The following is a 24,015-nucleotide window of genomic DNA, read 5'->3' as shown; positions in this document are numbered from 1 at the left end:
AAGACTCTATTCCATGTCTATTCTTTGGTAGGGTGAACTTACATTATAGTTATTCTAAATCATAGAGTTATAAGTAGCACTATGACGAATTCATCGCGTGCACATAGGTGAGACAGAACTACGGAACAGAAAGTTTTGTGTTTTACGGCTTTTACATCCGAAAACTGACTTGAAAGCTAAGTTTCAGCTATGATGTAACATCAATAATAATAATAGTATATTTGGCGATTTGAATACTTACTGGGTAATCAGAGTTCGGCATGGCAAAAGGAAATTTATAACCAAATATTTAAAGCAACTAATAAAAATCTGTCTTAGTTCATCAAATTTTAATTGGTTATAATGGCGATTGATAATTATGAATTCTATGCTGTAAAAGTGAGATTTTTTTATGTCAATTCTTGTACATTATGCCAAATTCAACTTGAGGACATGAAAAAAAAAAATACAGAGTTAATAATTAAAGAATTAATAGTTTTTAAAGGGTATCTAACAAAATAAAGTAAACGGGTTACTTTGTGCCTTAGATCAAACTTTATGTCACCCTCATTTTTTGAAGATGCCTAATTATTTGAACTTATTAAGTATGTAAGTACTTTTTATATTTATTTCGGATGCAACTAAAAGATGCTCCGCCTTTTAATTTTATCATAATATTAAATCAGAGACAAGTATACTAGAATAGTTTAGATCCGTCAAAATCTGGGGGCCCTGACATGATACCTCCTATTTTTATTATTAAACTAGTTCAAATCAACTGCTTGGAATTTACAGTTCCCTTTAGTTTTTACATTTCCATTGTGGAATTTGAATGCAAGCATCGGTTCCCAATCCGATCTTCTGATATCGATATTGTCGTATCTTTTAATACGGAACCGTTCATTTCAAAGAAGATCGTGTTCGTGCAGCGAGCTCCTCGGCAGTAGTGGCATGATATTTTTGATATCAATATTAATAATTTACGGGTTTTCTGTGTAAACTTTAAATTAAATAATGATATCGGGTATTAAATACTCGCTTTTGTTACGTCGCTTCTCGTGTGCAGCAGAAAGATCCGATTAAAGACTTTTCGTATACTTGGTCTATCTATGTATACAATTATATTAAAATCCGGCAAACATTTTCTGCGTTACTTTACCATAATATAATAAAACATGCGTCGCTTTAGAAAACAAATACTATTTAATTTTCTTATTTGTGGTCATCACGTTAATCTAGCTGACTGGCTTGATTTAGTTCTGACATATTTAAGCAACAGCGTTTGGCTTCATTTTACGATATATTGGAATATAATCGATTTGTTTATTCGCTATTATAATCAATCAATCGATTGTACCAACAATGTATAAATTACCTCCCGCATTAACATATTTTGTTCCTATATAAAAATTTATAGATACAGATATCATACTACAATCGGACTTGAAGTCACATAAATATCGTAAGAGATCACTGCCGACGCGTGTACGTATTACAACTGTTCTGAGCTCTAAGGTTCTATCTCTGGGTTATGGTTTTGGATAAAGTGATATTGGATTTTACAAAAGGCTTATTGCCAGCTACGATTTTGGGTAAATGAATAGTAATGACAATGGACTTGTCCCCCATTTCATGGAAGCTAACGCATTTGTCGAAGATTGGGTTGATACAACTATTCTTAAGCCTGAAACCCAGCGGCTTCATGGCAGTCCATAACTCTATGGAGTCGTTGGTAAATATATAAACTCGACGTTTATTTCCCAAGAATATATTAATTTTTCAACGGCTTTACATTAGGATCGATGCTTTTCAATGCAAGTGGTTTATTTTTAGCAGCAATCAATATCATAATTACAGAGTCATGAAATAGAGGAGTCAACCATACTGTTGTTGTATTTAATAGATTCATGGTAGTAAGATAATTTAATAAGCTTTATGATACGTATTCTACATTTTATCCACAGTATAAATAAGAGGGCTAGTTGTTTAATCATTCCAACAGCAAATTGTTTGTAGATTGTTTTATATTATAAATATATTTTTATAGTTTTTACATGTTTCAATTTTTAATAAAATGAAACTACGTTATATTACGAGTTTTTGGTACATGTCACCCTGTTGAAATTGAAACAAATATTTCAATTGTATAAAATTTACTTTAAATTGATTACGATTGACGTACGTAACTGTTGATTAGCAATAACTTAAAGGAAGTGCTACGTCTGTTCACAAACATTGATATTACTGAACCCTAACCTCTTACCACACGCGTCGTCGTCTCCCAGTATACCGACTTCTGTTTCTATCACGAGATCCAAACCTTCAAGCCAGTGTCATCACTGGCAAAATTTTACTGCTAACTCACCTGCACAAGCATTATTTTATTTTTTGATTGTTTTCTCTTTAATATGTATCATCTATAAAGCTTAATCAGTCTGGTGATAATAGAATACGTGTAGTGCATGTGAAATTCTTTGAATATAGTTTTAATTATTCAATGAGAGAGCGTCTGGTTAAGAAATATGGATTTATTTGTTTCTGCCATTCTGCAGCAGTAAAGCAAACAAGGTTATACTTATTTCATTTTGAAAGAACTACCTACTGTCGGGAGCATCCATCATCCTGAGACGTTTGTGTCTCGTTCTAGTAGTCTGCAGTGTAATGTGTCATGCAGTGATGAAAATAAACGACAAACATAAAGATTATTGATATTTATTTATATTCCAAAACAAACACAACGCAGTGATCTAGAATTAATTATAATTAAAAAGTTCACGAAACTGGAAAGTAATTATCATTAAATTACTTAAAATTATAATAAGCCTTTATTTAACTATATTACGATCTTATGTATACGTATTACCTAGGTATGATTTCCCAAACGTTTATTGAGATAGGTTTGAATTTGAACATGTGCGCTGATACAAATGGTGCTTATATACTAATAGCTTTTGCCCGCGGCTCCGCCCGCGTTATAAAGTTTTTCAGGCTAAAGTTTTCCGTTATAAATGTAGTAGTTTCCCGGGAGCCTATGTTCTTCCCAGGGTCTCAAACTGTCTCCATACCAAATTTCATCTTAATACGTTGGGTAGTTTTGAGTTTAACACGTTCAGACAGACAGATGCAGCGGGGGGACTTTTGTTTTATAATATATTTTTTAGAACTTTTAAAGTGGAACAATCCCGGCATACATCATTGTTGCATAACTTTAACCGTTTACGTAGCGCAGGCAACGGAAGCTCTCAAAACTTATAAGTTTCCCCGTTTTTGCAACATGTTTCATTACTGCTCCGCTCCTATTAGTCATAGCCTATAGCACTCCAGGAACAAATGGCTATCCAACACAAAAAGATTTTTTCAGTTAAAACCGGTAGTTCCTGAGATTAGCCATTACTGCTCCGCTCCTATTGGGTATAGCGTGATGATATGTAGCCTATATCACTCCACGAACAAAGAGCTATCCAACGCAAAAATATTTTTTCAGTTCCAATCGGTAGTTCCTGAGATTAGCTATTACTGCTCCGCTCCTATTGGGTATAGCGTGATGATATATAGCCTATAGCACTCCACGAACAAAGGGCTATCCAACGCTAAAAGGATTTTTCAGTTTGGACCGGTAGTTCCTGAGATTAGCCATTACTGCTCCGCTCCTATTGGTCATAGCGTGATGATATATAGCCTATAGCACTCCACGAATAAAGAGCTATCCAACGCAAAAAGAATTTTTCAGTTTGGACCGGTAGTTCCTGAGATTAGCCATTACTGCCCCGCTCCTATTGGGTATAGCGTGATGATATATAGCCTATAGCACTCCACGATCAAAGGGCTATCCAACGCAAAAAGAATTTTTCAGTTTGGACCGGTATTTCCTGATATTAGCCATTACTGCTCCGCTCCTATTGGGTATAGCGTGATGATATATAGCCTATAGCACTCCACGAACACAGGGCTATCCAACGCAAAAAGAATTTTTCGGTTTGGACCGGTAGTTCCTGAGATTAGCGCGTTCAAACAAACAAACAAACAAACAAACAAACAAACTCTTCAGCTTTATATAATAGTATAGATAGTATAGATGTGCGAATAGTTTAGTAAGACCTATTTGTATTTTGTTCACTCGTTCCTTAAAAGAGGGTATTGTACCCAAAATTTGGAAATCTGCCTTCATAACACCAGTTTTCAAGAAAGGTGATAATGCCACTGTCGAAAGCTATCGCCCTATTTCTAAACTTTGTTTATTTTCAAAAATCCTGGAACGAGTAATACATACAGAAGTATATTATGCAATGAAATGCCATTTTAGCAGTGACCAGGATGGATTTCTAAAGAGTCGGTCTATCACCTCTAACCTTTTATAAGCAAATGAAATAATATCAAGCGGTATGGATCAACATCACCAAGTAGATGTCATATACACGGACTACAGCAAATGCTTTGATCGTATTGACCACTGTGTTCTCTTGCAGAAGCTTTATAATGCCGGGATACACGGTGATTTATTTCGATGGTTCTCTTCGTATATCAAAAATCGCACATAAGCTGTAGTTTTACATGGTTACATGTCCAGGTGGTGTGAAATACCTTCAGGAGTACCTCAGGGTTCTATTTTGGGTCCCCTCCTATTTACACTGTTTGTATCCGAAATAAAATATTGTTTCCACAATTCTCGTATACTGCTTTACGCAGACGATATGAAAATTCTTAAATTAGTGAGCACTCAATCTGACACAAAGGAACTTCAAGGAGACTTGGATAGGTTGGTATCATACTGTCATATTAATAAACTCGAATTAAATGTGGATAAGTGTTTTTATGTATCTTTCACTCGTAAGAACTCAATTATAGGCAATGGCTATACTTTTAATGGCGTTCATATAAGTAAAGTCACCAAAATCAAAGACCTTGGTGTGATATTTGATAGTAAGTTTACATTTGATTCTCACGTTGACTACATCATCAAAAAAGCCTCAAAGGCCTTAGGCTTTATTATTAGAAATAGTGTCCATTTTCGGTCCCTTAAACCGCTAAAGGTTCTCTACTGCTCCTATGTACGTAGTCATCTGGAGTATGCGTCTCAGGTTTGGAACCCTCAATACGATGTTTACATACATCGTATTGAGTCAGTACAGGCAAAGTTTTTACGATACTTAGATTTTAGGGCTCGGCAATTCTCAGTTGATTATGACCACCGCTGCAATAGATATCACTTTTTACCTTTGGAAAACAGGCGAAAAGTTATCGATATTTGTTTTCTCGTGAGTGTCGGGAATGGCTCTATTGACTCTCCTGAATTACTTACAAACATAAATCTTTACGCTAATCAGAACAGTTTACGGAAGCGACCATTATTACATATACCTTTTTCTTCCACAAATTATAGGCGTAATTCATTTTCTTTACGCAGTGCCATTATGTTTAACAGTCTATCTCCAGACTTGCACATTGACTTGTTCTGTACGTCTACAAAGGACATTAAAAAAAATCTAAATGAGGAATACTTTAATAACACTGTGCGCTAGATTTTTTCGTGACTTTGCCTTTATTATTCTTACTCATTGAGTAGTATGTAAGTGGCATCATCATTATAGAGGGTTTGTGTACACCCTGGCTGTGATTTCCCTCAATTATTGTATCGCATATTTATACTGTTAATTTATTGGTGGAAGCTTGTAATTAGCAACTTAATTTTACCTATAAATGTCATTTACTTTATTTGTTATTAGTCTGTAAGCTAAATAGCTAAAGTCTGTAATAAAATAATAATACCAATCTGTGACTAAATCTATGGACGGTCTTTTTTTGCTTTAGGCTGGGTTTATACATCCCTTTTATAGGTCCGAAAAACGGATACTTGTTTCACATATTGTTTGAATTCAGAAGTGTTCTCATTTTCCAAGTAAACTATAGATAGACCATTTGGATAAGCCCAATTTGTTATAAAAGAGCAAATTATTATAATAGTTTATTTAAACATTAGGTACTTATTAAAAAGAAACGATTGCCTCACCAAATATCTATTTATTTCGGAAGTAAACAAAATATGAAATTGATATTATACCAGGCACATATATACAAATAATGAAATATGTCTATAATCTGAATCTGAAAACCGGATGTTTAAATCCGGCCTTATTGTGACATTTCCTTTTGTGGTTCTGAATGCTTCATGTTTCAATGTCAAAAAACATTTTATATTTTATAATATCAAAAGGGAAAATACTGTATAATATAAATGTTAAACTTTATGTTGTAGGTTTAGTATAAACCTTCATTATTTTTGCGAAAATAGATGTATAGTGAAAACTGTTGGGGGGTATCTATATTTCTATGAATTAATATCATTTCGAATTGTCTGCGGTGTTTTTGTGATTATCTTAAAACCTGTCGTTGTTTTATCAGAACAGGGGGGAACATATAATACCATCAGCAAGAAAAAGCATACACAGTCATACTTCTTGTCCATTTGGTGGAAGTGAGTCGGTCATGGGTAAATATGGAATTGAAAAAAGAAATATCCAGCAAAAAGCACCTATTTTCCCAACAGATTTAGACTTGGGTGAGGATGTAGTGGATAATGCTCAAAGGTTCGTATGACATGACCAATTCAATATTATGAATAATATAGAAAGAGTGATATAATATGCCATAATATGCCAGTTCATCCTTTGTAGTTTTAAAATGTATCATGTTTTAAATATAAGAATTTTACACAGAATCCTGGGTAGTGAATTTAAATACAGTATTGTTTTCGTGTTTTTCTACTTATATTAGACAAGTTATAGTATTCATTGATACATTATTTTTTTCTGTTTCAGTAAATATGCTCAAGCTCTAAGTGCAGTGCAATTTGCACCAAGGAAAATTGAAAGGCGACATTCGTCAAATTCTGAAAGTGATATCTCAGAAGATGATTGGTAAGCTCTCTCATATTGATGCTATTAAATTACTAATCATAAAATTACTTTTAATTAACCAAGAAGAATACTTGAATAGGCAATTTACAAACTAACTCCATATCTCATATAAGATGCATTTGGCTTAGTTAGGAGGGTTCTTGATGAGTTGAGAAGCTTGACAATTTTTTTCTCATTAAATATTTAAGTAATGTTGGCATTTTATAAATCAAACTGGTTATTATTAGTTACTTGTGATAAAATAATTATGGTTATTTTTGCACTATACAATCTTAGTCCATATCTGAACTTAGCCAATTGCACCTTCTTCTTTAAATTGCACCTTATTATAAAAATCCTTTATTTTTCAAATGTTCATTCATCTGTTTCCTTATGTTTATATATTTACAATATAAAACATTTTTAGTGTTAATAATACTGTCACATTTGACTACTCCAAAATAATATTTATGAACTTAACATTTCTATATAAAAAAATGTTCCTTTTCAAAATTGCATATTAAATTATATTCTTTGTTTGTCACTATATTCTTTCATGACGCTTTTTACAATCACAATTTTTCATATCTCATCTATCATAAATTATTAAAGGCTTATTAAAGTTTATCAGTGCACATTCAGATATTTTGGCATTGTATCTTTATAATTATTAACTATACTTAGCTATTTATAGTTTACATTGCTTATTAAATTACAAGTATAAAACATACATTACCAACTCTTTTATTTTCATATCATCTGCATGGATAAAGAGGAATATTATATTATTTACATTGCAACATTCATAAATAATGTTATATTTTAGTATCAAGATATAATGTTTCATATATGCAAACCTTACTATGTGGTTTCTTTTTAATTCTGTTTTTCAGTTTGAAAATCTCACTTTAAAATTGTCATAAATTGTTTATTTCTAAAAGTAATGGAAAACGATATCAGTTAATACTATTTATGATCATAAGAAAAATTATTTGAAGACTGAATATAATATAGAAAAATGTTTTTTGTATCTCCTGTAAAGTGGGTAAAAACACAAAGCAACATAAGCACAGTAATAATATATTGTGTTATGTATGTCCAGCAATAAATATGTTAACACCTATAATAAATATTCCGCTCATTAATGAATATGGATTATGGGGTATTTGACGGTATAAAAATGTGCCATTAATATTTTTTTATTCTACTATGTTATCATTTTAACCGCCTAGTAAAAAAATAAAAACATGTTAATACTTAATTAAACAGGATGACTATCTTAACCATTAAATCTACTTATGAAATAAACATTGTCAATTTTTAGTCTAACTTACAGACTTATTCATTAAAATTCTGATACAATCGGCAAAGCCATTTGTTTTGTGTTTAATTCATTGATTATAAAAAATAAAGGGAGTGTTTTAAATATTTGAAAATAACATGAGCTGGTAATGTCTGTTTACAGCAAGATGCTATCAAAATCCTTACCAGAAATATTCCACTCACATTTGTATTGCAGTGATGAAACTCAAACAGGAGAAAGTGAGTCACAAAATCTCACTGATCATTCACAGTACCAATCATTTGGCTCAAACCAGTGTCTCAGTAACAAAAATAGGCACTTACGTGAATATAATAATGATGAGGTAGAGTTACCTACACGATCAGTAATATATGAATATCAAAATGAATCAAATTGCTTCAGAGATGCACAGATTAATTTATCAAATTATATTGGTAAAATATGTGCCATATTAATTATCCCGATTATGGGCATCCTGGCATATTGTCTTAGAGATTCACTTCCTGTAATGCAAGATACAAATGTTTCTACTTCTGCTCATATTTATGATAGATTGAAATTTTATAATGATATGACTGATATTGGAAAAACATATAAACTCAATCAAGATACCATTCTGGAACTTCAAGTTGGTAAGAATACAGTACTAACTTTCTTTTAATATTTGTGGACCTTGCTGGAATATGGCAATTCTCTTTGCTTCTGTTCGAAGTGATCCCTCACTTTTTATGTTGTCACTAGTCAACATATTTTGTAAAAATTTATGTTCACTTCATTCGACAGGTGTCAGATATTTTTGGCAGGCAGAATATAGCTGGGTACTATTAAATACTACTATACAGATTTTTAAATAAACAAAAAACTTATTTCAGGTATCTACTCTATATCAGAGAAACAGGACACTGATTCATTTATATTTTTGTACAATAGTGAAAAACAAAATTTCAATTCAAATGCATTTAACGAATTTATAAATCAAATAGCTTCGATTTCTGCTAGATATTTAAGTAAGTATTTTCTGCATCATTTGTTATATAAATTGATTAATCCTAAAATTTACACAAAATTTGGTTTCCCAATCACAAGGCTACTTTGTCAAGGCCATTTACCAAATCACAAAAATCCCTATTTACTATGTATTTTATTAGTCAATAAATACATACAATTAATTTAAAAAAATATGCTTTATAACAATTATTTATGTGAATTTAAGACACCCTATAGATTATGCCACATATTAAATTTACAATGTTTCACAATATTTTGTTGTAGGAAATGAAAGTGTGTCAGTTCGTCATACCGTGATAGACACGGTTAGCTTAAAAGTAAAGGACACAGATGAGCTCATTCATAAATACAGTGATGATATTACAAGAGGTGGTGTGATGGTGATGAGAAAATTAGAAATGTTGCCATCGTCTCTCGCAATGGCCTTGCATTATTACTGTGATGTATATAACCCGCTTGTCAAGAAGAGTGCTATATTCTTTACATTGGATATAGCTAATTGTCCAGGTACCTTAAAACTATTTGATCTATTATAATGATTTTTTATGTTTATGCGAATGGTAGACATCAAAATAAAACTATTTTACGGCTTTTATAGCGGTTTTATATTAAGTATAATTTTCTCCCGACGTTTCGAAAGAAATACCAGGGATCCGCGTAAAAGAACATATAGCTGGCATGAAACACCGACGCTGTTCGAATTCTGCAGTCGCTGACCACTCTGAAGGAGGCTCCAAGCATTATCTCCGAATAGACAAACCACAAATCCTTGCCAAAGAACACTGATTCTATTGAAATTAAAAAACATCCGAATTTCAATAGAGGAGATGGTTGGAAACTTGCACAAACCTGGGAGACAGTTCTACATTTAATTAAATCGGAACGCAAAAGATCAGCAGCCTGACTTCAAGACACTGTGAGCTTATTCTGCGTAACTTGGACCACCGACAGCTAAAATTTTAAAAATGTATAATTGTAAAATGTAGGTAGATATTTTAACTGACTTTTTTGGGATGACCAACTTCTTTTTTTTTCGTATGACCAACACCTCAGTCCCATGACTACGAAGACTGCAAAGTCTTCGAAACGACGGAGAAAATTATAATATAAAAACTGCGATAAAATCCGAAACATAGTTTTATTTTAATATATGGTTTATTTCCAAAAATAATTACTTACTTATATAGTTTAAAAGCGGCGATAGCCTAGTTGGTTGTGGAACGGTCTGCCGAGACGAATGTCCGCAGGTTCAAATCCCAAGGGCACACACCTCTGATCTTTCTAAAAAATTATGTGTGTATTCTTTGTGAATTATCGCTTGCTTTAACGGTGAAGGAAAACATCGTGAGGAAACCTGCATACCTGAGAAGTTCTCTATAGGAATTTCGAGGGCGTGCGAAGTCTACCAATCCGCACTAGGCCAGCGTGGTGGACTAAGGCCTAATCCCTCTCAGTAGTAGAGGAGGCCCGTGCTCAGCAGTGGGCAAGTATATAATACAGGGCTGATATTATTATTATTATAGTTTAAAAAATAGTGTACTATTCTTTTATAGAATGTAAGAAATTAGAAGCATTATGTTACGTATAATTTCCAGGTAAAATGTCTACGCATTCCGACATAGAGAAATGCCTCAAGAGGAAATGGAACACTGTCTCAAATGAATTCATTGGACCTCTCCTAGCCAGGGTAGTCAGTGTCGTAGTTGATGTAACTTATTTGTTTTAGTTAGTACGTTAAAAATTGTTCTGTATTTGTTTTCGAAAAAGAATGTTGAAGTAATTGATATTCATAAGAAGTGAATGCATGCATAGTGCATATTTTCGGTCTAGAGACATTATGCGAAGATATTTATAGATATGTTAACCAGTATTATTCAGGTTCTTAAAAATGAAATCCTGTACCTTTTAAATTCATTATGGTATACCCACTAGTCCTGTATTATATTATTACAATGTATCGATACTGAAACCTACCTATTTGTAGTCATAGATGCTTACCAAATAGGTAGGTACCTTTTTGTGATTTTATTTTTTATGTTAATTTAAGTATAAATATTAGAGGTACAAGTCCGAGACTAGTAGACCGCAAGTTGCATGTGACACTATTGATTTTTATGAATTTCTATGAAAGAGATGCCGAACAACGCGACATTGAGGCATGCGGTCGTAGTGTGAACCTGCGGGCTACCGACCGCCGCACTAATACTGACGCGGATCGCAAGACACTATCCATAGAATCCGTACTAAGACAGCGAAACATAAATCATCGAATAGTAGAGCTTTACATAAATCATCTAATAATATAGCGAATACACGAGCGAGAGTGAAACTATAAATACTGCGTAATTTTATTTCATTTGAACGAGTCATTGCACGAAATGATAGTTTATAATTGGGTAAAATAATAGGTATTTTTTTCAAATGTCACATCAACACAATTTTGTAGAATTGCTAATGTATCTGTAGTAATGCGAAAATCTATGAAAATGACAGACCTGCAGCCGCTTGTAGGCCATGTCGGGATAGATAAGGGCGCGACCTCACGCAACAATGTGGTTTACGTGTCGTCCCAGACTTGCACCTTTAATCGCAATTCTTCTAATTCAAAATAAGTACTATTGTAAATGCTCATGATGATATTCCAATTACGTTTTGTTGATAATTATGTAATGTTATTTTTTACTGAAAGAATAAAATTTAAAACAACCCATGTATATTTCTTGAGAACCTACGGAAGCATCCATTCCGGTTAAATTGTCGGCAACGGAAAAGCCACCTTGAGACCATGTTCTATCTCTGTGTGCATTTAATATGTTTTGAAATCGACAGGCTGTTATAATAGTTAAAGCTTGCCTTCTACCTAGCCTACCATATGTAAGGGCATAATTAATTATTACTAGTTTTGAGATACACACACGCCCATTATTCACGGAAGGGGTAGACAGAGGCGCAACTAGTGCACGCAATTTATGGTTAAAATAAACAGGTCCACATGATATTCCTTCATCAATGTGGCAAGATAAAAAACAATATTTAGTATCACAATACCATATCTATTGTTCCATACAGGCTTTTTGGCCGTTTTCAGGACTTTTTTCTCATAGAACCCTTTCAAAATTTTGCTGGTTCCAGTGGACCTTATTTTTTTGTTTCACAAAGTGCATTTAAACTGCTCCCCAGCCATTGTCTCATCAATCGCCTATGAGGTGCAAGGGAGTCAATTAGCTGTGCCCATGTAAATAAAAAAAAAAACAAATCAATTTTCTCATATTATTGAAAAATAATTATCACATTAAAGAGTACAATTATATTACTGTATAGGCCAAAGAGCATTTTGGTCTGACGCGTTTAGATCTGGTGCATCATTTAGTTCATCAGAACTGTCCGGTTCTAGTTCATTGTTGTTTCTCACTGATGAATATGATCTGACATCTTCTTCCTCGTCTTCATCATGTGATTCTTCAGATTCATCTGACTCATCATTATCTACAAAGTATAAATTCTGTTATGAAAATCAGATGCAGGAGGCATATTCAATCATCTATCATTAGTTTCTGCTCGAGTTTTGAGACATAGTCACAAAAGGATATTTTTAGTTCTTAGAGTTTTTAAACAATTAAATAAATTATATTAGTTTTTCATATATATAGAAAGAAAATAAGTGTCAATTGACAAATAGGCATGTAGTATGTCTATTAGGTCTAATAAGGCTTTAATTTATATAATTAAAACTTACATACTATTATCATTTTACTCCCAACCATTATAGGAGTTGGAAAGAAAGAAATTATTCAAAAATAAGTTACACCAGATATTATTGACAGATATCAATAATAAGTCAAAATATAAAACATAAATTGTATACCTTCTTCTTCATCTGTGTCTGCTTCCTCTTCCATTGGTTCGGGATCTGATTTACCAAGTGGTGTGCATTTGTATTGTTTACCAACAGATTTTAACTGAAAAGAAAATTAGATATACAATAAAAAATAAATTCAATAACCAATGATATTAGTTATAGACTGGACATCAGCACCAAATTTGTAGTCCAAATGTTATTATCAAGTGGTAAAAGTTGTTTTATTAAAAAGGTCCATGTGATAAGAAATCGCAGTATCTAGATATTTATACAAAAATTACATATTTAAAGAAAATATGCTAATATGCACATTGAAAATGTACAAATCACAACATGGAAAAAAATATGTAGTATTTTACATTGGTGTTTTAATTGTCTTAGATTGAGTAACCATCATAACATTTTTATATGACAATGTTTCAAATGTCCGCACTATACAATCTTCTAACTTATCATTTTGTTTCTTTTTGTTCTTGCTTCTCTTATGGAGTAGATGTATTTTAATAATGAATACATTTTGTAATTACTTTTATTGAAACAAAAATAAATTAAGGGAAGTTTTTTATGATTGTTTAAAATAATATGTGTAATATACTAGAATTGGTAGGAAATCTATAAGGGTGTCCTGGAACTGCAGTCATGATAAATGGATCTTTAGTGGTGATCATGCATGTATTCTTTATGATACTACAATGGCATTCCAGTATTGCTATTTGCTTGGCATGTCATGATTCGATACAAACTTATTTACGGAAGCAAATGTAAACAGGCATCTAGACACTTTTTAATGATCTCAATTATAGTTAAAAGTGTAACAAATCCTAACAAAATCATTTTGAGAAATGAAATATCCAAAGTTTATTATTTTATTGTTTTATGAGTATGATATAGAAAAGGATATACAAAATGCAAGCCGGAACTTTAACGTGAATAATTCTGAAGGCAATCTAAATAAAAATGTAAATTACCCATTGTTTGTTTTCACGTTCTAAAGCTGTTAATTCGGCTTCTTCGTCAATGGGACTATCCGAATTGAACCATTGGGAATCAATGAGACGTGGAGCTAATATTGGGAACGGTATATTCATAATTATTCAGCGACAAATATTAGCTGTAAATGTAAACAATGTAACAAACAATTCAATTTATTAATTTCATCTGAAAGAACTTAAGGTCTCCGTTTCTATTGGTATTATCACTTTTTAAAGTTAAAAGACAAGAAACGCTAAATGTCAAGTAGCTATGTAAGAATTTTCCTACAGATTTTGCAAATTGGAAATCACAATTGGAAATTGCAATATTTAAAATCCAGACCAGTGCTATTTTGACATTTTTGTGCAACAGAAACTGTCACGGCCAATGTTGAGTAGGACATACAAGAGGCAGTACATTTGTCCCGTACATGACGTCAAAATTTAAGAGTGGCTCAAAATTATATATTGTACTACTTCAAATTTTATGTCGCGGCAGTCGCGTTACTCATTCTCCATCTCTGGTAAACCTATAGGACGAGGACAGAGAGGTAGAGAACCGCATGCTACAAATTACAATAGGACATTATTTTACAATGAACTTTACGTTACTGCGTTTCGAGTCGCGAGTGAAAGAGAAATATTTTGAGTGTTAACATTACCAAATACTGTAAGGCGCGCATTGAAACGCCGAGCCTTAGAACGCGTCGCCTCATTTGAAGTAGGACATTGTACCGTTTCAATGATAAAAAGAGGCTACTCTTACAAACTCTTTTTCATGTCATGTCCTACCAACTCTAGTCACGACTCATGTGTCAAATGTGCTGCCATTTTATTCAGATAAAAAAATCTCACATATCGGATCTCATCTGAGAAATCTCCGATAAAAAAAAACTATAGTTAGACAATATATTGCTAAAAGTCAGAGATAAGAAGCTTATATCCGACAAGCTTGGTGCGTAGTTTCGCAAATGGCGTATCACGCTCAACCCCTCCACACGCCAGGAAATCCTTTTCGCTAAAAACATAATGTCCAAATAGTATGTCTGGTCAAATCATTCCTTGGATAATAGGGTCAAATGTTTAGGAGTGATCCTTGATCAGAAGTTGACTTTCGTCCCACATGTAAACAGGGCACACGCGCGAGTCAGTCGAGATGGCTCAATTACATTAGCTTATAAATAAAAATAGTATCATGTCCAACCGTAACAAGATTCGGATCTTTACCACGTGTATTAGGCCCATAATAACATAAGCGTCACCCGTGTTCGCTCATATACCGCTTGTTCGACCTCAGCGTCTGCAGGTCCTGTAAAACAAATTTCTAAGCTTCGTGGTTTAGAAATTTGTTTTGCAGGACCGAAATTTCACAACCGCAATCTCCACGCGAACACCAATACTTATATCGATCATGACGAGACTTTATGCAAATGGCCAGCAGACGCTATTTTTCATCAGCCTACAACTGTCCACTGCTAAAATAGGCCTCCCCTAGAGCGCGCCACGTTGCTCAGTCCTCCGCTCTCCTCATCCAGCGTCCACCGGCGATCCTACGAATATTGTCGGACTAGCGGGTCGGAGGTTGTCCTAAGCTACACTTACTGAGACGCGGTCTCTACTCTAGGACTCGTTTGCTCCAGCGGCCATCGGTCCTACGACAGATATGGCCAGACCACTGCCATTTCAGCTTGCTTATTCTCCGAGCTATGTCCGTTACTTTGTTTCTCTCACGGATAACCTCATTTCTGATTTTATCCGCGAGAGAGACAACTAGCATAGCTCGCTCCATCGCCCGGTGCGCGACCTTAAATTTATGGACTAGCCTTACCGTCAGTGTCCACGTCTCGGCACCATACGTCATCACCGGTAGGACGCAATGCTCGAAGACTTTCGTCTTCAAACATTATGGAATCGCCGACGTAAAGACCCGACGTAGCCTGTCGAATGCTGCCCAGCCCAACCGAATCCTCCTATCAGCCTCCCTCTCAAAGTTGTGCCGGCCTAGTTGGATAGTCTGGCCGAGGTAGACTTAATCCTGCACAACCTCGAGGGGGATGCCGTCGACTGATATCGGTCCCGGCACATGTTCATTGAACATGACCTTGGTTTAATCCAAGTTCATGCCGTGACCGACCCGCCGAGAGGACTCACCTAGGTCGTTCAGCATTCCGCTATGCTCTTCCAGCGTCTCTGTAAAGATAACTATATCGTTTGCGAAACGAAGATGTGCGATGCGCTCTCCATTGACGTTGACGCCTCGTGCAGTCCAGTCCAGAGTCTTGAAGACGTCCTCCATCGTGTTAGTGAAAAGTTTTGGAGATATTACATTTCCCTGTCTCACCTCGCGACGGAGTGGAATTGGTCTTGTTCTCTGGTCCTGAACTTGTACGGTCAACGTCGTAACGTTGTAGAGGCATCTCAGCACCTCGATATATCGCGAGTCGATATGATATCGCTGCAGAGATTCCAGATCAGCCCAGGTTTCGATGGAGTCGAAGGCTTTCTCATAGTCCACAAATGCGATACACAGCGGCTGATTGTACTCTTCGGTCTTCTGTATAATCTGCCGAACAGTATGGATGTGGTCTACGGTGCTGTAACCTTTACGAAACCCTGCTTGCTCCGGTGGCTGGAACTCGTCAAGTCTAATGGCAAGGTGATTCGTGATGACCCTATGTATGATGAGACGATATCACTTTGGCTATTCGTCCTAAAAACAAGTGCCTAAAACACCTCAACAATAACAACACACTCCACAAGACCGTAGTTCCGTCCTTGTCGCCGTGTTCCCCGTTCTCCTGACTCTTCTAATAGTTCCAGCCCGTGTGCTGAAGAATATGGTATTGGATAATATGTTTAGAACGCTCATTCCTAATCGTTGATGTCTCTTCCTTTCCAGTGGCCAGTGTCTTTTCCTGATTTAAAGTTCGTAACCCGTTAATGGACTGCCTACAGTATGGTCACTTAATTTTTCGAAGATTGTGAGCTCAAAAGTGCGGTGTGTATATTAGCTGACGATTATCTAGCTTACAAACGTAAGTCCGGAAAAAATAGGAAATTATAGAAACTACTTGTGGCGTTTGCAGTCTGCGCCTCTATTCGAACTTGTAATTTACCTCGAGAACATATTTTGAACTAAAATAAGGCACCATGTTCATTGGCTGCACATAAACTTCTTATAGTAAATCGTGTAAATAATTATAGAACAGTGAAATTAAAATGTACGGGAATCGGTAGAACGTATTAAGCAGTTTACTCCTTAAGAATCTATTTTCATACAAGGTGTGAAAATATTATGAGGAGTGAAATTTACCATGAGCGTTAACTTAAAAGCGTTTCCTTTTTCTGCGCAAGGTACACTTTGCGCAGATTTCACGTTGAGTCTATATTTCTGTCCATTAGACGTAATATACTTTGTTTACGAGACATTTTTATTTATAGGAATTGGAAAATATTTAGTTGCATAGCTTTTGATCTCACGCACAAAGAAATTGTTTAATGGTTCAATGGTCATCCGTGTTAATGCTCCTAGGCTAAAATAGTGACTAGCCTTTGCGAAAATACTAATTTTATTTACTATAAATCATACTGTTTTCAATGCAGTCTAAATGTCACTTATAATATTTATATTGAAGTTTAGATTTATTCAAACGTTAACTGATATACGAATTCTTGGCGCGATTATTAATTCTTTATTATATGTGCCAGCGGTTATGATTCCAGGATTGAGTTATAATGTACTACGTAAATTTAACTCAGTAGATTAGCGGAAGATGATTGGGCTTGACGGCAGCTTTGTGCAAGTTAACATAGTAAACACGGGGAAAATGTTTTTTCCAAAAAATATAGTGAAAATCGATGCTAATTGATGTGTTACAGACCTTATTATTTCGTATTGTACTCTTAAAGAACAAGTTCAAGAGCTATTAAAACAGTTTTAATAGGCAACAAAAATTTACATTATATTTCGAATAGGTTCTTCAAAAATAAATATTTGAAACTGAGCATACCACTATAATTATAATGTTTTTGGATGTAGTATAACCTGCAGCTTTTGTTATTTTTTGCACAGCTACCTTAGCAACAGGCTTCGATGGATATGTAGCCAACGATACTAATTCCATTTCTTCGTTCTTCTTTATTTTATCATCCAACCATGCTTTAAATGTGTAAGTGGGTATAATATCTGCCATTTTTTTGTTAACAGCATATGTCGAAGTAATTTCTTTAGTACATTCATCTTGGCCTTTGATAACTATTCCCATAAGTTCATTGTCATATATAACGGGACCACCAGTGTCTCTGAAGCAAGTTGGGACTTTTGTGTCAACACAATCAAAATATCCTCTAATAAGGTCTCCAAATTCAAATGCTGATCGATTATCAAGACCTACGTATTGCAAATCTTTCGTTTGACCAACCTCCGAATTTAATCCAAATCCTAGTGCTTCACAATCGATAACATTCTTTACATTTGTAAAGTTACTGAGTCTTATTTTCGAAGCAACTGTATTGTTGTGTTTTTCCGTATGTATAAGGGCAACATCTTTCAATGTATCTCCGCCAGTGAAGCTCGGAAATTTCTCGGTTTTTATTATATGCAATGAAACGGTAGTGTCATCTTTTCTAGCTTTAGTAGCGTTAATAAGGACGTAACTTATAGGTTTTTGTGTACATTGCGCTGTAGTAAGTATTAATCCGTTGGAAACGACTGTACCTGAACACAGATATTCGTTTTGATGAGACATAATGGCAGCCATGAACGGAAATTGTTTGTATCTTGCTGTGCGTATTTCATGCAGCTGGCTGTTTTGTCTTCTTGTACATGATACATTAGCGGGCTCGTTTTCAACAGGTATATCTAAGGACTCATCTTTAGATTCGTCGTTATTGTCGCCATTTTCATCTCTATTCTCATCCACACTTAGTCTTTCTCTTTTCTTTACATTTTGCCCCGCACAGTTAGATAGTGTTAAAAATCCAAATAAAATCAATATAAATAATAAATAATTCATAAAAATGTGTTTCGACTGCATTATCGAAATTTATTTCGTACGTTTAAAATGAACAGAAAACTGTAGAGTTCTTTTTTGTTCTTTCATAGATATTTTTTCTTCTTTTTCATTGCCAGTCTCAGCTGCCAGCGTTATTTACAATTAATTTAAACATCAACTAGTTTTTTCATAATAATAATATTTCGTTTAGTACAGTTCGATTCAAAAGTTTTGGAGCTGTGAGTTAGCTGCCTGTGCAGCACTATTAGAACGTAGCATACACACGACACGAACGTCCATATAATTGATTAAGAGATGGAACATGGAACTGACGTTAGTTTCTCGACTCATCATAATCATCAAAAGAAGACATAAAAAATCTTATATTATGGTAGCCCAAGATGCAAGCACAGCTTATTTGGGATTATGTACTATACGATACTAACAATATTTGAACTAAGGTCAGTCGGGGGAAGTGCGCCATAAAATTTTCATAGCTGGATTCAATGCAAAATAATTTCTTTTTGTGCTGACTTAAGAATGTAATTTTATTAATTTAAGAATATTTGGTATTTTGTGATAACAACCTATAGCCATTCAAGGAAATCGGACCATAAATTAATAATATTTTGCTCAAAGTAAAATAAATGGTAGTAGGCGCACTTGCCTCCGGAAATGGGGTAAGTGCGCCTGTGTAAAAAAACGCCAATATGAAACATTATAAAGAAAACACTCACTTTAGTCCATAGAGAAATAAGTTTTACACGCATTGCTCTTGGATAATTTTTAATCAATCAATATTATAACAAACTATGGCTGTCAAATCAAATTCGGGGTAAGTGCGCCATATATATGTAAATCAGGGCTTGAAAACATTTTAGAATTTTTATTGATATATAATTTTTTGCTATGTTAGAGTTTTGTGTGCGGATATGTTGGAATAAAAAAATGTTAGCCGTAATATAAAATCCATTTTATTTCTAAAAACTAAAAAAAACATACAAAAATTTAGGAATTAACAATTTTGAATGCGTTATAACTCAATTACTTAGAATTTGGCCTTATGACATTTGATATGTTTTAGCTGCATTGTATCCAGATAACGTGCCTGATCGAACAGCAACCTATTCACGTAAAGTTGCTCTAGACCAAGATATTTCAGTTTTTCTTTTGTAAAAACGAATTAACTAATACGCCCTTTTATTTAAGTCGGCTGAAAACAAAATACCTTGAGTACAAAAAAATCTGCTGTTAAGTATAACATTTTAATAATAATAATTGGGTATTTGACAAATTTTCGTAAAGTACTTTAAAATGTTCTAGAGTCACTAAAGATACGCTTGACAATTGTTTTTTTTATATTTAGAGCCATTTTAATAGCTAAAAGACAGTTTTAATAATTACATTTTGTGTTTCCCACTGAAACGCTAAGTCACGTGACAAATAAGGGGCGTGACGTCATGATGTTATACTCTTAACATAAACAATACGTGAGATTCGTTTATTATTCAAGATTATAAAAAGGCCAATACAATAAAATACCTTATAAGTAGCACACCTGATGGTATTATTAACTACATTTCTCCTGGTTATGGTGGCAGGATTAGCGATGTATGTTTGGTTGAAAATTGCAACTTTTAGATCATTGGGAACCTGGTGCGATTATACTAGCTGATAGAGGATTCAAGCATATTGAGCAACTGTTATTACAAAAGGGATGCAGTTTAGTGAGACCGCCAAGTGTATCAGTTAAGTCTAATTAAACCAAAGTTGAAGCTCCAAAAACTAAGGAGATAGCAAGTTTACTGATACACATTGAAAGAGTCATCCGACGTCTAAGGGAGTTCTCAATGTTTTTATAATAAGTTTGTAATTTGTAACCTTTGAAATTGTAAACAAATTCGGTTATTTACAATAAAAATTATTATTAATGTTAAAACCGCATTCAGTTGTCAATACAAATTTAATTAAGTTTTGGACGATTGCATTGTTATTGCATGTGCCTTAATTAATTTACTAGGCTCCTTAATTAAAAACATTTGACGAATAAAAACAAAATTTAGAATATAATGTTTTATTTTCCTATATTAAGTTATAAAAATAAGTTTTTACAATAGATTGTAAACATTATTCTTCCAAAACTTTACAACTTTAGATAAAATATCATTTACTTTGATCTCATCATACTCTATTGGTATTACATGGACTTTATTATTTTTTTCAAATTCCCAATCTGCCACACAAAATAAACCTTTTGTTAAATTACTCACATACATTTGCAAAAGAACTTAGACTGCAAACTTTTCTGTGATTGTGTTGTTACATATATAGTATATAAAACTTTTTTGGCTTGTTGGACATTTAATTTCAATAACTGTGTCACCCTCTAAAATACCATCTGGCGATGCAGCTACTATTGGGAATTTTTGGCTAATAATAAAACCACATTCTGCAATCTTGTCATATTTTTTTTCCAACTCCTTTCTTACTAGTTCTTCCAATGATTTTCCTCTTTTCATGGTTGGAGTATCTGGTACTTTAGCTCCCATTATTAAGGCAACCAAGGATCCAACAGTTATTTTGCATCGTGAAACATCAAATGCTTTTGATGCTTTTATTCCTGAAAAGAAAATTCATTTTTTTTTAAATGTTAAACTAGTGACTGCCTGGTGGCCACATATACATTTATATCCCCACTAGGATGCCCTGTAGAATGGGTGCCCAACACATATGAATGTGAACACAAACATCAAAGACTAGCAAAGCTACAAGACTAATTTACATTTTGAGATTGCATCTCACATGGAAACATATAATTCCAATATATATTAATCTAAGACAGCATTTTCCAACCTTTCTTAGCTGTGGACCACTAAATGAGCAAAGATGATCACCACAGACCTCCTTAAATCACAATAAAATGCTTCTCTTAAGCACAACCTGAAACTTCATATAGCTTTAACATTGAAATCAGCCGACTCTAGATATGTCCACAGACCCCAAGTTGGAAATTTTGCTCTAGAACATTGATTTTAAATATCTTATTAGTTCAATACTTACAGTATCAAATCACATTTAAAAAGGCAACATCACATTTAAAATGCAATCAAATACCTATAAATAAATAATACCTTAACTCATGCGATGCTTGAATTTCGTGTTGTGCTCGAGTCAGACTTTCCACAAAATTTATATTTTCTTGTGTAAAAACACCATTAATTTTGGGTAAAAACGTTTCACAGTCACTTCCTTTCTTATGCTTGATGCTCTAATAATGCATCGAGAACTGAAGAATGTCGGGCACTTTGTAATCAGCTTGATGTTTTAGGATTTGAGTTAGCATATGAATTAGCATCATCACCATACAACTGTCTTGATGATCTGTAAAAATAGAAATAAAGCATCACAGATAGCCACAATACGAGAAACTTTTCGTTGAAAAGATTTTACACAAATAACAGGTACCTAACCAGAGTAAGATTCTTATAAGTTATGATTTTATTGGTAACGTAATAAATGTATTATTTGTATTTATAGTCTACAAAGTAAACATGTACCTATCATATGCATGACACAAAGGTTATTTTATAGCAAAACAAAATAAGGCTAAGTACATAAATCAAACTGTAATCTATTGTGAATTGAACAAAACATCAGAAAAGGATAGTTTTGTACTTACAATGAAGTTTTCACGTTCCTCAATTCTGCAGAACAAAAGTCCGAGTTTGAGGCAAAGAAATTTGCGATCATAAAAGACACAATTTTTGGCAAATTTGCACTGTCCGCTTGAATAAAACCAATTTCCATGTTTGTTTTTCGGTGAAGTGCACTTTGGACACGAAATAATCAAATAAATATTAATGAAACCTGCGAAACGCGCCAAAATCTTTTCGGAATTATAAGACCAATAGACAAGACATTACATATAATACATCGTGACGTCACGTTCTCTAGTCTTGCTCGCTTGAGACGTTTCTTGTAAATGATGCACAGATTCAAAAACTCTTATTTTTATTTAGGAAAATAAAATATTAAATAATTTTTATTTGTAATTTAAGTCAAATATTCTTAATTAACACCTTAAATTATATAATGTTCAATACCAAATTTATTTATTTCTTTACTATGTCAAATACCCAATTCATATTAGTAAAACTTATTCTCAAAAAAGGTTGGTTATATATGGATCAGGGGCAAGTGCGCCATACGACTATTAACTGTGGCGCACTTGCCCTACTCGACAATTTTTAGGTAAATTTTTTCGCATTGCTAAAAAATAATTTATTTGAGTATATATAAATAAAATTCAGGCAGGAAGTTAAAATTAAAGGTTTAAACTATGTATTCACCTTACTGGTTTACAGAAATATGTTAAACATCTTGAAATATTTGATGTTATCTTTAACGGGGTCATCTCGGTTTACAGGTCTAAATGACACTTAAAATAAAATGGCGAATAAATCGTATTAAAATGAACATAGCCATTTATGTTTTTTAGTGGAACTGTATTTCAGTTAGTAGCATAGATGTAAGATTGCGGTAATTGTATAACATCAATAGTTCTCGATTTTTTTAGGGTAGGTGCACTTACCCCGTCGGCGCACTTGCCCCACCTGACCTTAAGTGAATAAAATAAAATAAATTATTATATCATTTTTGGCGTTCTTTAGGTCATAAATAATCGTGTTAGTTATTGTTTTTAGAAAGAAAATACGCTTGGTACATGTAATACTAGTATAATGAAATCTTTTCTTGCGTAAAAACCTCAGAGTAAAAACCACCAGCGCGCTCTAACCACAGACTTATACTCTCGCATACTCAAGAAGTAGTATACTTCTCTTTATAGCCTGTAGCATTACGCGTAGTCGATCAGCTGTGATTTTGGCTGTGAGCGTGAGGTTGTCATTTAATGTCTTGAAGACAAACGACACTAGTAATTGTCAAATCTAAAAGTCAAAGTCAACTTCACGGTTGCGTTGGCTAAAATAGTTTTTAGTAGTCAAAAACG

General features: G+C 33.8%; 3 protein-coding genes and 1 long non-coding RNA gene across 5 annotated transcripts; 1 reads left to right on the top strand and 3 right to left on the bottom strand.

Moving 5' to 3' along the window:
- Nucleotides 1-6,110: 6,110 nt before the first annotated feature.
- LOC115455254 lies at nt 6,111-11,889 on the top strand. 2 transcript variants are annotated; one of them, XM_037444566.1, is made up of 7 exons: nt 6,111-6,292; nt 6,379-6,563; nt 6,795-6,893; nt 8,338-8,807; nt 9,048-9,182; nt 9,448-9,690; nt 10,779-11,889. In XM_037444566.1, the coding sequence occupies exons 1-7, from the start codon at nt 6,269-6,271 to the stop codon at nt 10,907-10,909; spliced, it is 1,287 nt and encodes a 428-aa protein (XP_037300463.1). In that variant the 5' UTR covers nt 6,111-6,268; the 3' UTR covers nt 10,910-11,889. The 2 variants fall into 2 exon arrangements, with proteins under 2 accessions (XP_037300463.1, XP_037300464.1); XM_037444567.1 differs by having other exon boundaries at nt 6,112-6,292; nt 8,392-8,807.
- Nucleotides 11,890-12,439: 550 nt separating this feature from the next.
- LOC115453018 (anaphase-promoting complex subunit 15B) lies at nt 12,440-14,400 on the bottom strand. The gene is made up of 3 exons (XM_030181648.2): nt 14,011-14,400; nt 13,049-13,142; nt 12,440-12,669 (listed from the first exon to the last, which is right to left on the bottom strand). Exons 1-3 carry the CDS (start codon nt 14,128-14,130, stop codon nt 12,494-12,496), a joined length of 390 nt encoding a protein of 129 aa, XP_030037508.2. The 5' UTR covers nt 14,131-14,400; the 3' UTR covers nt 12,440-12,493.
- A 3,578-nt stretch (nt 14,401-17,978) lies between these two features.
- Nucleotides 17,979-19,167, bottom strand: LOC115455232 (trypsin). Its single transcript, XM_030183907.2, has one exon. It carries the CDS (start codon nt 19,047-19,049, stop codon nt 17,994-17,996), a length of 1,056 nt encoding a protein of 351 aa, XP_030039767.2. The 5' UTR covers nt 19,050-19,167; the 3' UTR covers nt 17,979-17,993.
- A 2,320-nt stretch (nt 19,168-21,487) lies between these two features.
- LOC119191019 lies at nt 21,488-22,717 on the bottom strand. Its single transcript, XR_005113341.1, has 3 exons — nt 22,687-22,717; nt 22,139-22,388; nt 21,488-21,627 (listed from the first exon to the last, which is right to left on the bottom strand). It is a non-coding gene; the product is annotated as an uncharacterized LOC119191019 (long non-coding RNA).
- Nucleotides 22,718-24,015: the final 1,298 nt, after the last annotated feature.

The sequence above is a fragment of the Manduca sexta genome, chromosome 28, assembly GCF_014839805.1.
Source record: "Manduca sexta isolate Smith_Timp_Sample1 chromosome 28, JHU_Msex_v1.0, whole genome shotgun sequence".
In the NCBI taxonomy this organism is placed as follows: Eukaryota; Metazoa; Arthropoda; class Insecta; order Lepidoptera; family Sphingidae; genus Manduca; species Manduca sexta.
Note: the sequence above shows the minus strand (reverse complement) of the source record. Positions and strands in the feature narration are given on the sequence as shown.